This window comes from Meles meles, chromosome 10, assembly GCF_922984935.1.
Source record: "Meles meles chromosome 10, mMelMel3.1 paternal haplotype, whole genome shotgun sequence".
Lineage (NCBI taxonomy): Eukaryota > Metazoa > Chordata > Mammalia > Carnivora > Mustelidae > Meles > Meles meles.
In genome coordinates this window covers 16,120,582-16,133,124 of record NC_060075.1, presented here as the reverse complement: position 1 = coordinate 16,133,124, position 12,543 = coordinate 16,120,582, and the positions used below count along the sequence as shown (strand labels likewise).

General features: G+C 44.8%; 1 protein-coding gene across 6 annotated transcripts in view; it reads right to left on the bottom strand.

The window, feature by feature from the left end:
* DGKI (diacylglycerol kinase iota) overlaps positions 1-12,543 on the bottom strand; it is a 445,797-nt gene that overhangs the window by 290,300 nt on the left and 142,954 nt on the right. For all 6 annotated transcript variants that reach the window (XM_046020805.1, XM_046020801.1, XM_046020799.1 and 3 more), the window contains one exon: positions 2,530-2,638. Coding sequence is in view for 5 of the 6 variants with exons in the window: in XM_046020801.1 (XP_045876757.1) it covers positions 2,530-2,638 (109 nt within the window). In the remaining variant the exon portion in view is untranslated. The remainder of the gene's footprint in view (positions 1-2,529; positions 2,639-12,543) is intronic.

Here is a 12,543-nt window from a genome sequence, read left to right as displayed (position 1 = left end):
AACTTGTACAGATCAGCAAAGTAAGGTGACATAAATGAAAAAATGGCAAAAAGCCCATTTGTTAGGAAAAGCCAAAAATTTTGAAGCAAGGGCAAGTCTTGGGGGGGGGGGGGCTCTAAAATGTTTTTAGCCATCTGCTTCTTCCTCTCTACTGAGAAACATGTTTTACATGGTTCTAATAAGGAACTGTAGTGTTGGTCACTGTTTGGCTTCGGTTCACTAACAGCAATATCAGCCCACAGTTAATTTTTCTTTTCAGAGTCATATCTTTATAGTTCTTGCACGTCAGATCTTCAAATATGCCCTCAGATGGACTGTCTTCAGAGGAGGCTCTCAGCGTTCCCGCCATTGTTAAATGTCCCCACAGCGCTTCCTGACACGCCATCATTTCCCCGGGGCGCCATGACAGGGTGCCCACAATCAAAGGAGAGGCAGGAAGAAAGAACTTAGTCCTCACTTGTTCTTCCCCTGCTGTGTAGTACAGCCTTCCACCACCAGCCCAAAATACCATTCTGATGAAATATCAGAGTGCCTACATCTCTACAGGAATCAGAAAATAATACCTTCTTGCCAAGCTTCGGCTGAAACAGGACACTTCTTTTTAAAAGCCGTTTCTGATAACTATTTCCACCGTCAGACAGCGGTGGATCGTCCTTCCTGGAGCTCCGTGACTCGGGGGCTCTCCTTTCCAGGGGTCCACACCTATGTTCTTGCTGTTGACTTCTTGTCTCCAACTGCTTCCCAAGCTCCTTGAAGGCAGAAACCCCATTTTCCTCCCCTCAGGATCCCAAGGAACCAAGGCAGGCTCTAACACAAAGCAGGGACTCAAATGTGGGATGAATTAATGAATTCATCCCTAATTTTCTTTCTGATTAAATAAATCGGCAGGCTGCGCTGTTTACAAAGACTTTTGACACTTACTGCCACATTTGATTCTAATAACACCGAGGAAGTCCCTCTTAGGGAGGGTCCACAATTGTCCCTGTCTATCGATGAGGACACTCAGACTGAAAGAAATCAAGTGACTTGACTAATATCACACAAGGAACAAAAGGATTTAAGGACTTTTTCTATGTCAACGATTTAAATTCTCCCTCATTAGGGTCCTACTACTTTAGGTCAGAGGATTGTTTTGGCATCACAAACATTAAATTCACCGGCTGGGGTCCCTGAGTTGCATCATTCTCATCACTGGACCCCAAATGTCGCTCTTTGATCTTATTTATCTGCTTGTTTATACACTTAATTCTTTTAAATTACATAAACACTGGTGTGGATAGATTCTACTTTCCATTACGGTTTAAGAGTTTATCAAGGAAGAATCCTGGAATCAAGGGGAAGGCCAGGAAGGGAACTTTCTTCTTGAGCACCAATGCGTCATGTGCGGGGCCTACCACGGCATTCTCAAGCCTCTCATCGAGGAAGATGCTGCATCCCAGCTAAGCCCAGTCTTCTGCCAGGTGCTTCGGGAAGGTAGGCAGCATACCATGGCATGGGTCCAGAATGTCAAGTAAGAATGTCACTAAGTGTGTGCTTGGGAGACAGGAAAAATTGTTTTAATATAAAGGGACATTTAACATGACTTATGAGCTAAAAAAAATATTTTAATTAAAAAAAAAAAAACAAAAAAAACGTTTCCCACCCTGCCATGCTCTTTTGTATGGGAGAACATGGGTTATCCCCACTATTCAGTTCAACTACCAATGCTAAACAAGAACCACCCTCAAGACCAGAGCGGCAGAATTGGAGGGAAGCCCTCCACTACCTTCCTGCTGCTCCCTACATTCATTCCTCCAGGAAGGGACAAAGTCTTTCAGTCCACAGCAATCAATGTCTTTGACCAAGAACCTGACTTGGTTCTTTGACCAAGAACCTGACTCACTGAAGACCCTCGTAAATGTATTCTGATTAATTTAAGAAGTTCAGAATGTAATCTTCAGCTCAAGTTTCTGTGGATGTCTTTTGGTTAAAATTGGCGACTATACCCAACCCACTGATGCCAGACCCATTTACCTTTGTGTTGGGGAGAGAAATATATCAGATGAGAGGGCATGAAGTCCTGAAATGTAAAATGAAATCATCTCCTGTCAGGGAAAAACAAACAAACAAACAAACAAACAAAAAATAAAACAAAAAAACAAGCTTCTAAAAGGAAAAGAAGGCAGTCTGAGCTGAGGAGACTAAGCTCAGATGACACGAAGTTGCTAAGGGTAGGCTCTATTCATCGTCAAGTGGGCAAGAACAATAAAGCATGTGCCCAGAGTTACTTCCGATCTCACAGCTGCAAACCCAGGCAGCAGTGCCTCCAGTGACTCATGGCGCTTTTATTTTAGCCTGAAACACATCTGATTTCATACACAGGAGCTATGTTGCTGGAGGTTTGAGAAGGGAACTATGGCTTAGGCTGAAGATGGGTCAGCGAGCAATATTGGAAATGAGTAAGTCTTGCTTTGTTGCCACAGGGATCCTGACAATGAGAGAGACACACATGTAATTGAATTACGTTGAAATGAAGAAGCCAACACCTACGCTCCAGTCCAGAGTCGCTCTCGGCTCCTTCGCCGGGCCGTTTGCCACCGGGAGGCTGAGGGCATGTGCGGGAACCAGGTGCTGTAGGCCTGCCCGGGAGATGGCTTTCCTGCAGCCAGAAGGAAAACAAAACCAAACAAAAAAAAAAACAAAACAAAAAACAAAAAAAAACACACAAAGAAAAACCAACATCAGAAGGTCATACACAGTAAAAAATTTCCCCAGGGTAAAAACAACGCCTGCGTTAGTCTTCTGCATGCAAAACCCTTTGCAAATGTATTTTTGCAAATACAAAATACAAATCTATGTCTTTGAAGTACATGGCCAAGGCGGGGGGGGGGGGGGGGGGGGGGGGGAGAGGGGGATGGTCTCAAAAGACAGGGAGGTTGAGGGGACCCCTTTGGGGGTAGCATTGCTTCAGAGATAGAAATTAAAATATAAGCCCCTATTCAGGGTACAGGGCAGAACGCAGGTCTGTTTACCAAAAAGGAAAAAAAAAAAAAAAAGACCAAGGGCCCAGGTGGTCACAATACTTGGACAATTTTAAAGCTGTCGGAGGCTAAAGGCAAGAAAAGTGGACTGGTGGGGTCTTCTATGGAAATCCCTCCATCTCCCCGCAAAGTGCTCTCCAAACGGGGCACAGCACCAGCTTCCGTCTTGCTCCTCTCAAGAACGTCCTCCCTCCTCCCTGCAGAGGACTCCCACAGAAAGCTTGAAGTTCCAAATGGGAAAAGACTGACTGGTAGCGGCCAAGACAAGGCCCATGCTGAGAGGCCGCGATCTTATCGAGGCCCACGGAAAGAGAGAACCAGAACATGGGCCTTCGATTAGGTTTGGCACCTGGAACACAATAGAATGCAGGTCAGAAAGCTGGGGGGGGGGGGGAGGCGAGGGAATGAATCGGGAGAGGTTGAGAAAGTCAGCCCTGACTTTGGTCTGCAAAGATAAGAAATGTGAGGAGTTGCTTTAGCAGGTAAATATGACAAGGACACAGTGAAGGGACCAGAAGGGAGATGAGAGTCTGGTGGACAGAATGAGAACAGTAAGATCGGAAAGAAAGCAGGGAGACCTTGTGATATCATCATTCATCATGTTAAGTTCAATTGCTGCACAGCTCCATGAAAAATGCCAGACAAGGGTCTCAAGCTTCAACATCAGTGGTGATTCATGAATTAACTAGGGGCTCCCTAGAAAGGAGAGGGGTTTTCCCTCTGCAGGGGTGTCCACGTGTGCTTTGAGAATCACCTGAACTAGAATCAGATGGGTCTTGTGACTCTGCGGACGAGGCCTGTGTAGGTCTGAGGCCAAGGCCCAGGAATCTGCATTGACACATGCTTCCTTCTATGAGCTAAAGTTTTCAAGCCGCTCCATGAAAGTGTGGAAAGACTTTAATCTAAAGAGGCTATGAGATGGAGAATCTCCCATATGCACCCTCAGGAAGCGAAATCTAAGAACTTAGAGACGGATTTCAGGTTAATGCCTAATTTGCAGAGACTGGAAAGCTCTCTCTCAACCAATGAACATCCACCGAGATTGTCTCCCCATCCTCAAGCCACTGAACCTGCCACTTGGACTCAGGCTAGATTCCCTGCTCTTTGCACTCCAGGCCATAAAAACAGCCCACCCCAAATTGTTAACGGACTTTCCCGCGATTTGCTACGGTTTTTGTATCCTGAACTGAAACTCCCATGCTATTCTTGAATAAAGTCAATTTCCGGTAATTCAAACTTGCCTTGGTTTCCTCTTTATTTGGGTTGGCAAGAGCAAACACGTTTGGGCAAGTGGGGAGCACTAACTTACCCAGGCTCATCAAAGCAGGGGAGCCCCAAAGGAAAGCATCAGCAACTTCATTATGCACTTTATCCCCATTAGTTCTCAGCACCCTATCTCAGAGGATGCGAACGCTGCACTAGAATCTGCTGTCTCAGACACAGGACCTGCAGACACACAGGGTTCCCAGGGAGGACTCCTTCACGCATCTCACTATACAGAGGAGCAAGGCTGTGGACAGGTAGACAGGGGCAAACGGAAGGCAGCGACAGCCAGATGTACGGTGAATCCTGTCATAACTGAGCCCCGGAAGGGAAAGGAACTCGCCAGGGACAGGGGGAGACATGAGAGCACAATGTAAAAGCTCCCTTGGAATCTAAAGGCAGATGATCTCTCTGTTCTGTTCCCTGATCTCTGCAAACTCCACCCAGAAATGGAATTTGTAATTGACCAAGATCAACAGTAGCCTCAAAACCCAAAGAAAGGTTGGGTAGAATCCAAAAAAGGATCCAAGATCGTGCAGCCACTGATCAATGGCCAAGTACGTCTAAGAGCTCAGCAAGTGCCCAGCCCTTTTTTCCCCCTCTCTCATATTCCCACACAGGAAGTCTTAGAAATAACGTCAAGGTCTTTAGTAGTTGAAAGTGATCCCATCAAACTTGCCAGTAGCCTACTTTCGGAAGCTCCCACTGGGTCACACACAATGTACTTGCTTTATGTAATCCCCCAAAGAGTCGTTACAAGTGTGTAGACCTTTAATGAAGACATTCTGCTGACACAATCCTCTCTTTCCTCACTTTCCTCAAGGCAAATAATTAACAACATCCATTTTGGCCCCTTCACGGACACTGACTCTTGGGTTCCCAGAGCCAATTCCAAAGTTGGGAGGTTCCCTCAACATCGAGCAATTCTCAGACACCAGCAGGGTGTCCCAGAATTCAACTTACTTCTGACACTCTCTACCCAGAGCTAACATGGGATTCCACAGGTCTAGGGCTCAGTCCTATAGGACCGCTCCCGCCCCCCCATTCAGATGCCAGTCACAAGCCCCAGGCTGTTACCTGGGCTTCTGGCCAACCAGCTCCAGATGGGAGGTTCCAACGACCTCCTCCTGAGGTTTGACTCATTTGTTAAAGTGGCTCACCAAACTGACAGAAACACTTACTTAACGTTTATCCATTTACTAAAGCAGAGGATGAAGGATATGAATCCACGGTCAGCCGAAGGGATTACAGAGGTGACCTATGGGGAAGGGGTGTGGGGCTTCCGTCCCCTCTCCAGGAGCCTCCCTCTTCCAGCACCTCACCTGCTCACCAACCCGAAAGCTCTCTGAACCCCACTCTTCTGGGTTTTAGGGAGGCTTTTTTATATATGCATGAATGATTAAATCATAGGCCATTGGCTACTGATTGAACATTCAGCCTCTCTCTTCTCCTGGAGGGTAAGGGGATCGGGATGGAAAGTTCCAACACTCGCATCACAAGATCAGTCCTCAGGGCAAACAGCCCCCACCCTTGGGTGGGGTACAAAGCCACCTTCATTAACATCATGAAAAGCTGCCTCGCCCTTATCACAGGTTTCCGGAGTTGTGAGCAGAGGTCTGTGGATGAAGACCAAATACATATGGAAAATACATTTTGGTCATCTGGACGACCAGATATGTATTGCTTATAAATCACAATATCGCAGCCCTTCACCCTTCCACTGAGCAATAAGGAAAGAACACTGGAAGATTGTTATATGGTGATCCTTCGTGGCCCGTGCATTTTTCTTGACCCGAGTTCAAGGAACTGTGTAACGTTTTTCTTTGGGACTTTGCTCTGGCGTTGAAGGAGGCTGTATGTGATTCCACGTCATGGCTTTCATCACAAGAAAATCGGATCTCCGTGGAGTCAGAATCTACAGGTCCCACCTTCGGTTCCTTAAGATAACAGTGCCTGAGCACAAGGCCTTGAAAGAGCTGAAGAATACCTCAATCTTGAGTAAATGAGGAAAAAGACAAGTTCTTCATCTTTTCATGAACAGCCACAGAGAGCTGAGGTCAGAATGAAAAAGAAGGGAAGGAACACAGTTCTGTGGGCACAGTGGACACCACAGGACAAATGAGTTGAACCGACTAGAAGTTGGAGACTCTGATCACCGAAACCTGTGTTCCTAATGAAAACTGCCAGGAGGGACACGCTTCCGAAATAACCAGATTAGTTGGGGTGGGAGGGCTCCGTGTGTCTCCAGAAGAACACAGAAGAACGCGGCGACAGTAAGAGAACAGACCGACAAACCTTCAACCCTGACTCAGCCCGGCAAGGAAAGCAGGGTCCACTGGCACTCGTGCCTGGCCCCAGAACAGAAATGAGTACGTAAGGCCTCTCGCTGCCTGCTGATCCCTGGTTGTGAATAAAAATGGAAGGGCGGTTTTCTGTACCATGACTAGAGGAAAATTGTACACATAACGACACACATACACACTTCTGAGGAGGAAGATAAGAAAGAACCATCACAGTGGTCCTGGTGTGTAGCTGCGAACGGGCCTCACCAGAGGTTATTACACTAGAAGGAGAACAGGAGAAGGATTCGTAGGTGATGAGGAACAGAAGGCCGGCTGAGGAGAAAACGGAAGCTGATACCCTGCAACCTTCCCCTGCTCCCCACTCCAGGCTGGGACACGCGTGACATTCTTCCTGGAATCTCCCATCCTATGTGAAATACCTTGCCAGAGGGGAAAAACCACCTTATTCCCGCAGATCCTCTTTAGCATATGAAAGTTCTACTGAAACCTCCCTTTTTCCTGACCTCCCCCACACCCTTGCTCTGTGACCTGCCACCCCTCACAAGCCTGGGGCAGCAGCTCTTTCTGCCGCAGGTCCTGTCCTTGTGCTTTAATAAACCACCACCATTTTGCACCAGAGATGCTGGCTCAGGGGAAATGAGTCCGGGGAAGTTGGAGGGGGAGACAATGAGAGACTGTGGACTCTGAGAAACAAAGTGAGGGTTTTGGAGGGGAGGGGGGTGGGAGGTTGGGTGAGCCTGGTGGGGGGTATTATGGAAGGCACCTATTGCATGGAGCACTGGGTGTGGTGCATAAACAATATATTCTGGAACACTGAAAAGAAATTTAAAAAATTAAAATTAAAAAAATATATATTCTTTCCGGGTGCCTGGGTGCTCAGTGGGTTAAAGCCTCTGCCTTCTGTTCAGGTCATGATCCCAGAGTCCTGGGATCGAGCCCCGCGTTGGGCTCTCTGCTCAGCGGGGAGCCTGCTTCTCCCTCTCTCTCCGCCAGCCTCTCTGCCTACTTGTGAACTCTATCTGTCAAATAAGTAAATATCTTCAAAAAAAAAAAAAAAAGAATTCTTTCTTGGTCCTCGGCTCCGGACTCCACCCCCGAATCTTGCTGATGTTCTAAAACTTCATCATAGATACTACAGCGAGGCAGGAGGCGACTTCTGCTGACAGCTTTTTCCATCTTTGTAAACAGCCGTATGAGAACATTCTTCTCTCCAAGGGCTCATATATACACACAATTTACGTTCCAAAATAAGAAAGCAACTGAATTCTTTCAGACCTCAAATAAAATGAGTGTAAGCTATTTTTCCATGTGGGTTCGTCTTGGTTGTAGGAGATGACATTTCAAAGTGGTCGAATTTGGGATGTGCTGAGTTGGCAGGGGCTTTACGTCACAGTATGGTTCAGTAGGAAAAAAAAAAAATCGATGGGGTTTCAACTTCATTTTTTTCCCTCCCGCCCGGAATCCTCCCAAACCTATAATCAGACAGCGAGATGGCGGTGGTCCTTCCTATCAACTTTACAACAACACTTTGTTGGGATGGCTGTGATGGCAAAAGAATCTCGGAAAAGGACAACTGCGGTGTTAACTGGGAAGCAGATACGAAAAGAAAATATTCTATAATGCAGTTTTAGGTGCACAAAGTCAGGTTGATGTCAATTACCTGCCATGAAAAACCTCAAACATATTTAAAGTATAAAAGCCATCATACATTTTAAATAGCATTCTATTATTTCCTTCACTTCATTCAGTAAGACTACAAACTCCTAAAGGACAGGGCTCAATTCATCCCCTAATCTTATTATATTCTGGCCCCGGGGTAGACACAGCAAATATTCAATAAATGCTTTCTGAGTTAATGAATGAACTTGACCAAAAAGCTAAGCAAAACAGCTTGCTGATTAGATCAAGGGTTGAGAAATCTGATTTAGGAAGATTTGAATTATATGCCAGGCTGTGCATTTCAGTGATATACTTTGCAGAGAGGGCCAGAAATCCTTCAAAGCAGCTCTTTAAAGAAAAAGGCAAAAGAGGTAGAATTCAGGGTTAAGAAGTCTGAGAGACATAAAAATGGCTTTGTGATCAACGTAAAATAAAATCGTATTGCTGTGACATTTGTAAAGGGCAATCGGATAGTGTTAATATTTTTGTAATGTATTTATTGAAATAAATGTGTAACATGTACTCTTCACAAGAGAATTTTTTTTAAATTTATGGGAAAACATGTAAGTGGTTATTTAGCCAGGATACCCTCTAATTACCTGATCTGCAATTTTCTCTCAATTCTCTCTGGTTCCACCCTGATTCCACATTAATATGGCTCCTATATGCAATCCATCCCCATCTGCCAATTCCCCTTCTGGGTGATTCTATGAATAGAATAGAATGAGGACCCCACCTGCTGAGCAGAGAAGCAAGCACCAAAGGAAACAAAAGTTTCCTTATGGGCAACTTGGTGGCTCAGTCTGGAGTCATGATCCCAGAGTCCTGGGATCAAGCCCCATGTCAGTCTCCCTCCTCAGTGGGAGCCTGCTTCTCCCTCTCCACCCCACTCATGCTCTCTTCTCACTATCTCTGTCTTTCTCTTGCAAATAAATAAACCTTAAAAAAAGAAAAAAAGTTTCCCTTAGCTAGGATGTCTCCTAAGAGAAGCAACTGACGTAGAGATTGGTGAACTCATCTCCTTGTTTTACAAGAAGCAGCAGCTGTCTAGAAAGGTACTCCGTACTTTGGTTTAATTCCCCAAGTGCCTCAAGACGGATCTTCATCACTGTGTATGTGTTGGTGTGCTTCCCCCCATATATGCTATTTTGGTACTAATTTTATTTATATTCAAAGCAGCCTACAATGCTCCTTGGTTGATCTAGAGAGCTGCCTGCAATGTTAAGGACAGTCCACAAGATTGGAAAAAAAAAAAAAAACTGTCTGAGGCCCCACACAAACTCCAAATATCCCACTAGCGATTTATTTAGGGGAACAAATCTTGTGTGATTATTTGAGCCTCAATCCTAATCCGTATTACACACGAATGCAAAGTAGTTTTTGACCATTGTAATGTGCACTGAAAGTTTTGAGAACGTAATTATTGAAACAAAGGATGTTTTCAGTCTCCTACGGGTTGTAAGTCATTCAAAAAATTGCTTCCTGTGTTGACTCTTCAACACGGTACTCCTGTATTTACGTTTTCAGCGGTTAGTTTCACTCACAGTGATTCTGCGAGAGGGGTGCCCAACCTTGGCCTGTAGCAGACTTGACATCGGTCTATTGAAAAGCATGGACTGCATGGAGAACTGGGTATTATATGCAAACAATGAATCATGGAACATGCCATCAAAAACTAATGACGTATAGTGACTAATGTAACATAATCAAAAAAAATTAAAAAAAAAAAAAAGCTTCCCAGGTATTTCTAATGTTTATCCTGGGTTGAGAACCACTGTTCTACATAGTTGTGCAAGCATGTGACTCCTTCATTACATCTGCCAATGTGACTAAGCCCTGGCATTTACACATTGAAATACATTCATTCAACGATGTATTTACTGAATGTCTGTTTTATACCAAGCACCGTTCTAGATGTGTAAGATTCATGAATGAACAAAACAGGCATAAATTGCTGCCTTTGGGAGGCTTATATTCTAGCAGGAGATACATTTTGCCAGGTACAGAATCATTTTACAGATCTTACATATCCTTCACAACAATGAGGGAGGTACTTTTATTATACTCTATTTTATAATTTAAAAAAATGATAGCACAGAACACCAAAATCACCCAGAGAGGAAGAGGTTCAAGTGGGATTTGAATCCAGGCATCTAAAGCCACGTTGCACATACTTATCCATGACACAACCCCACACTACTATGAAATGCTGACAGCACACAGGTATGTAGCAAAAAGACCTACAATACGGCTAGACTCTTACCATGCCCAACTTCCAACTGCCTCAGTTATAAATGTCCCAGCGCCACGACTAGAACAGAAGCTTCTCCCAGAAAGAGGCCAATCTGGGAGGCATCCAAGTGTACAGATTAAGAAGACACTTGACCTTAACCAATCACTAGCTATACAGTCGAGGTGCTTGAACTCTCTAGCCCTGGTGTCCTTATAGGTCAAATAAGAACAATATTGCTGGGGTGCCTGGGTGGCTCAGTGGGTTAAAGCCTCTGCCTTCGGCTCAGGTCATGATCCCAGGGTCCTGGGATCGAGCCCCACATCGGGCTCTCTGCTCCGCGGGGAGCCTGCTTCCTCCTCTCTCTCTGCCTGCCTCTCTGACTAGTTGTGATTTCTCTCTGTCAAATAAATAAAATATTAAAAAAAAAAGAACAATATTGCTGAACTCCGAGACAATTTTTATTTTATTTTATTTTTTTAAAGATTTTTATTTATTTATTTGACAGAGATCAAAAGTAAGGCAGAGAGGCAGGCAGAGAGAGAGGGGGAAGCAGGCTCCCCGCTGAGCAGAGCGCCCAATGCAGGACTCGATCCCTGGACCCGGAGATTATGACCTGAGTAGAAGGCAGAGGCTTAACCCACTGAGCCACCTAGGTACCCTCTGAGACAAATAAAAGTGTGTAGGACACTTGGCATGCAAGCAGCACAGAAAATATTCACTACTATTACTATTCTCCTAAATACACTGGCAGCCCCACAGTGTCTAGCCAAAGGTAGGTATATGGTGAATCTCTGAATAAATATGTGCTTTTTATTTGATTCCTGTCAAATATTCCAAGTTCCCCGGATGCTTCCGTTCACCCAATAAACATTTAACAAGCTTCCATTATGTGTCAGACAGTTCAAAGGGGTTATTCAAACAGCAGGTCCTTCTTCTACTCACGGCAAATAATTCCATGGTTTCCAAAGGAATCATTCGTCCCCCACAACCTGACTACCTGCCCAGGGAAAATTAAAAAGCACCGTACTCTCCCTTCAGACAAATTTACCAATGTGTTTTTTAAAATGCCATTAAAATTATTTATTTAATTGTATTCATGAAAACAAAAGCCATACCCAAAAAGGCATTTTTGGTTGTTGTTGAATCTGTAAAGCACTCGGGCTGCTAAGTGCCACTGAGGACTTGTGAACTCATCTGTTAAGCAGAATTTATTTCCCAAGCCTCATTCATCACAACTACATTCCTACAGCAGCGCCAGCACGGACTTGTCGGGAGATGTGGCAATAAACCTCATCTTAAAACGAGGAGAGAGATTTCCCAACTGGATTCATCGGGAGTTAATGACATTCTTCTTAAGGTATCTGAGGGAAAAAAGTAAGCCTTGGGAATGGAGAAAAAGAATCAGACTGTGATGGGGTGAACAGTGACCTTATTTGGAGATAGGGTCTTGACAGAGGTCATCAAGTTAAAATGAGGCCATGAGGTTGGGTCCTAAACCAATATGACCGACGTCTTTATAAAAAGGGGAAATTTGGACACAGACACGCAGGAGAACTCTGTGTGACGATGAAGGCAAAGACCAGGGTGATGTGTCTACAAGCCAGAGGCGTTCAAAGGTTGCCAGCAAACCACCAGCTGCTAGCGGAGAAGCTCCAAAGAGATTCTTCCTTCCAGACCCCAGAAGGAACCAACCCTGCCAGGCCCTTGATCTCAGACTTGTGTTCTCCCAAACTGGGAGACAACACATTTCTATTGTTTGAGCCACTGGAGCGTGTGGTACTTCATTACAGCAACCCTGGCAAGTGCACATACTTCCAAAACAGATCCGAAGTTTGGATGTCGTATGAGAGGGTTTGGCTGACTTCAGAATGTTGACTTCTCTTTTCCATTTGCCCCATGGGACTTTGGGTACCTTCCTGTCATAATGCTACCTTTCAGAAACTAACAATATTTAAACAGAAACACATCCTATGAAAAGCCAGCGTTAAAAATGACATTCTCCTACAAATAGATAGTGAGCATCTGACGAAATTTTATTTAACTCATTAAGGAGGTAGCCAGCAGC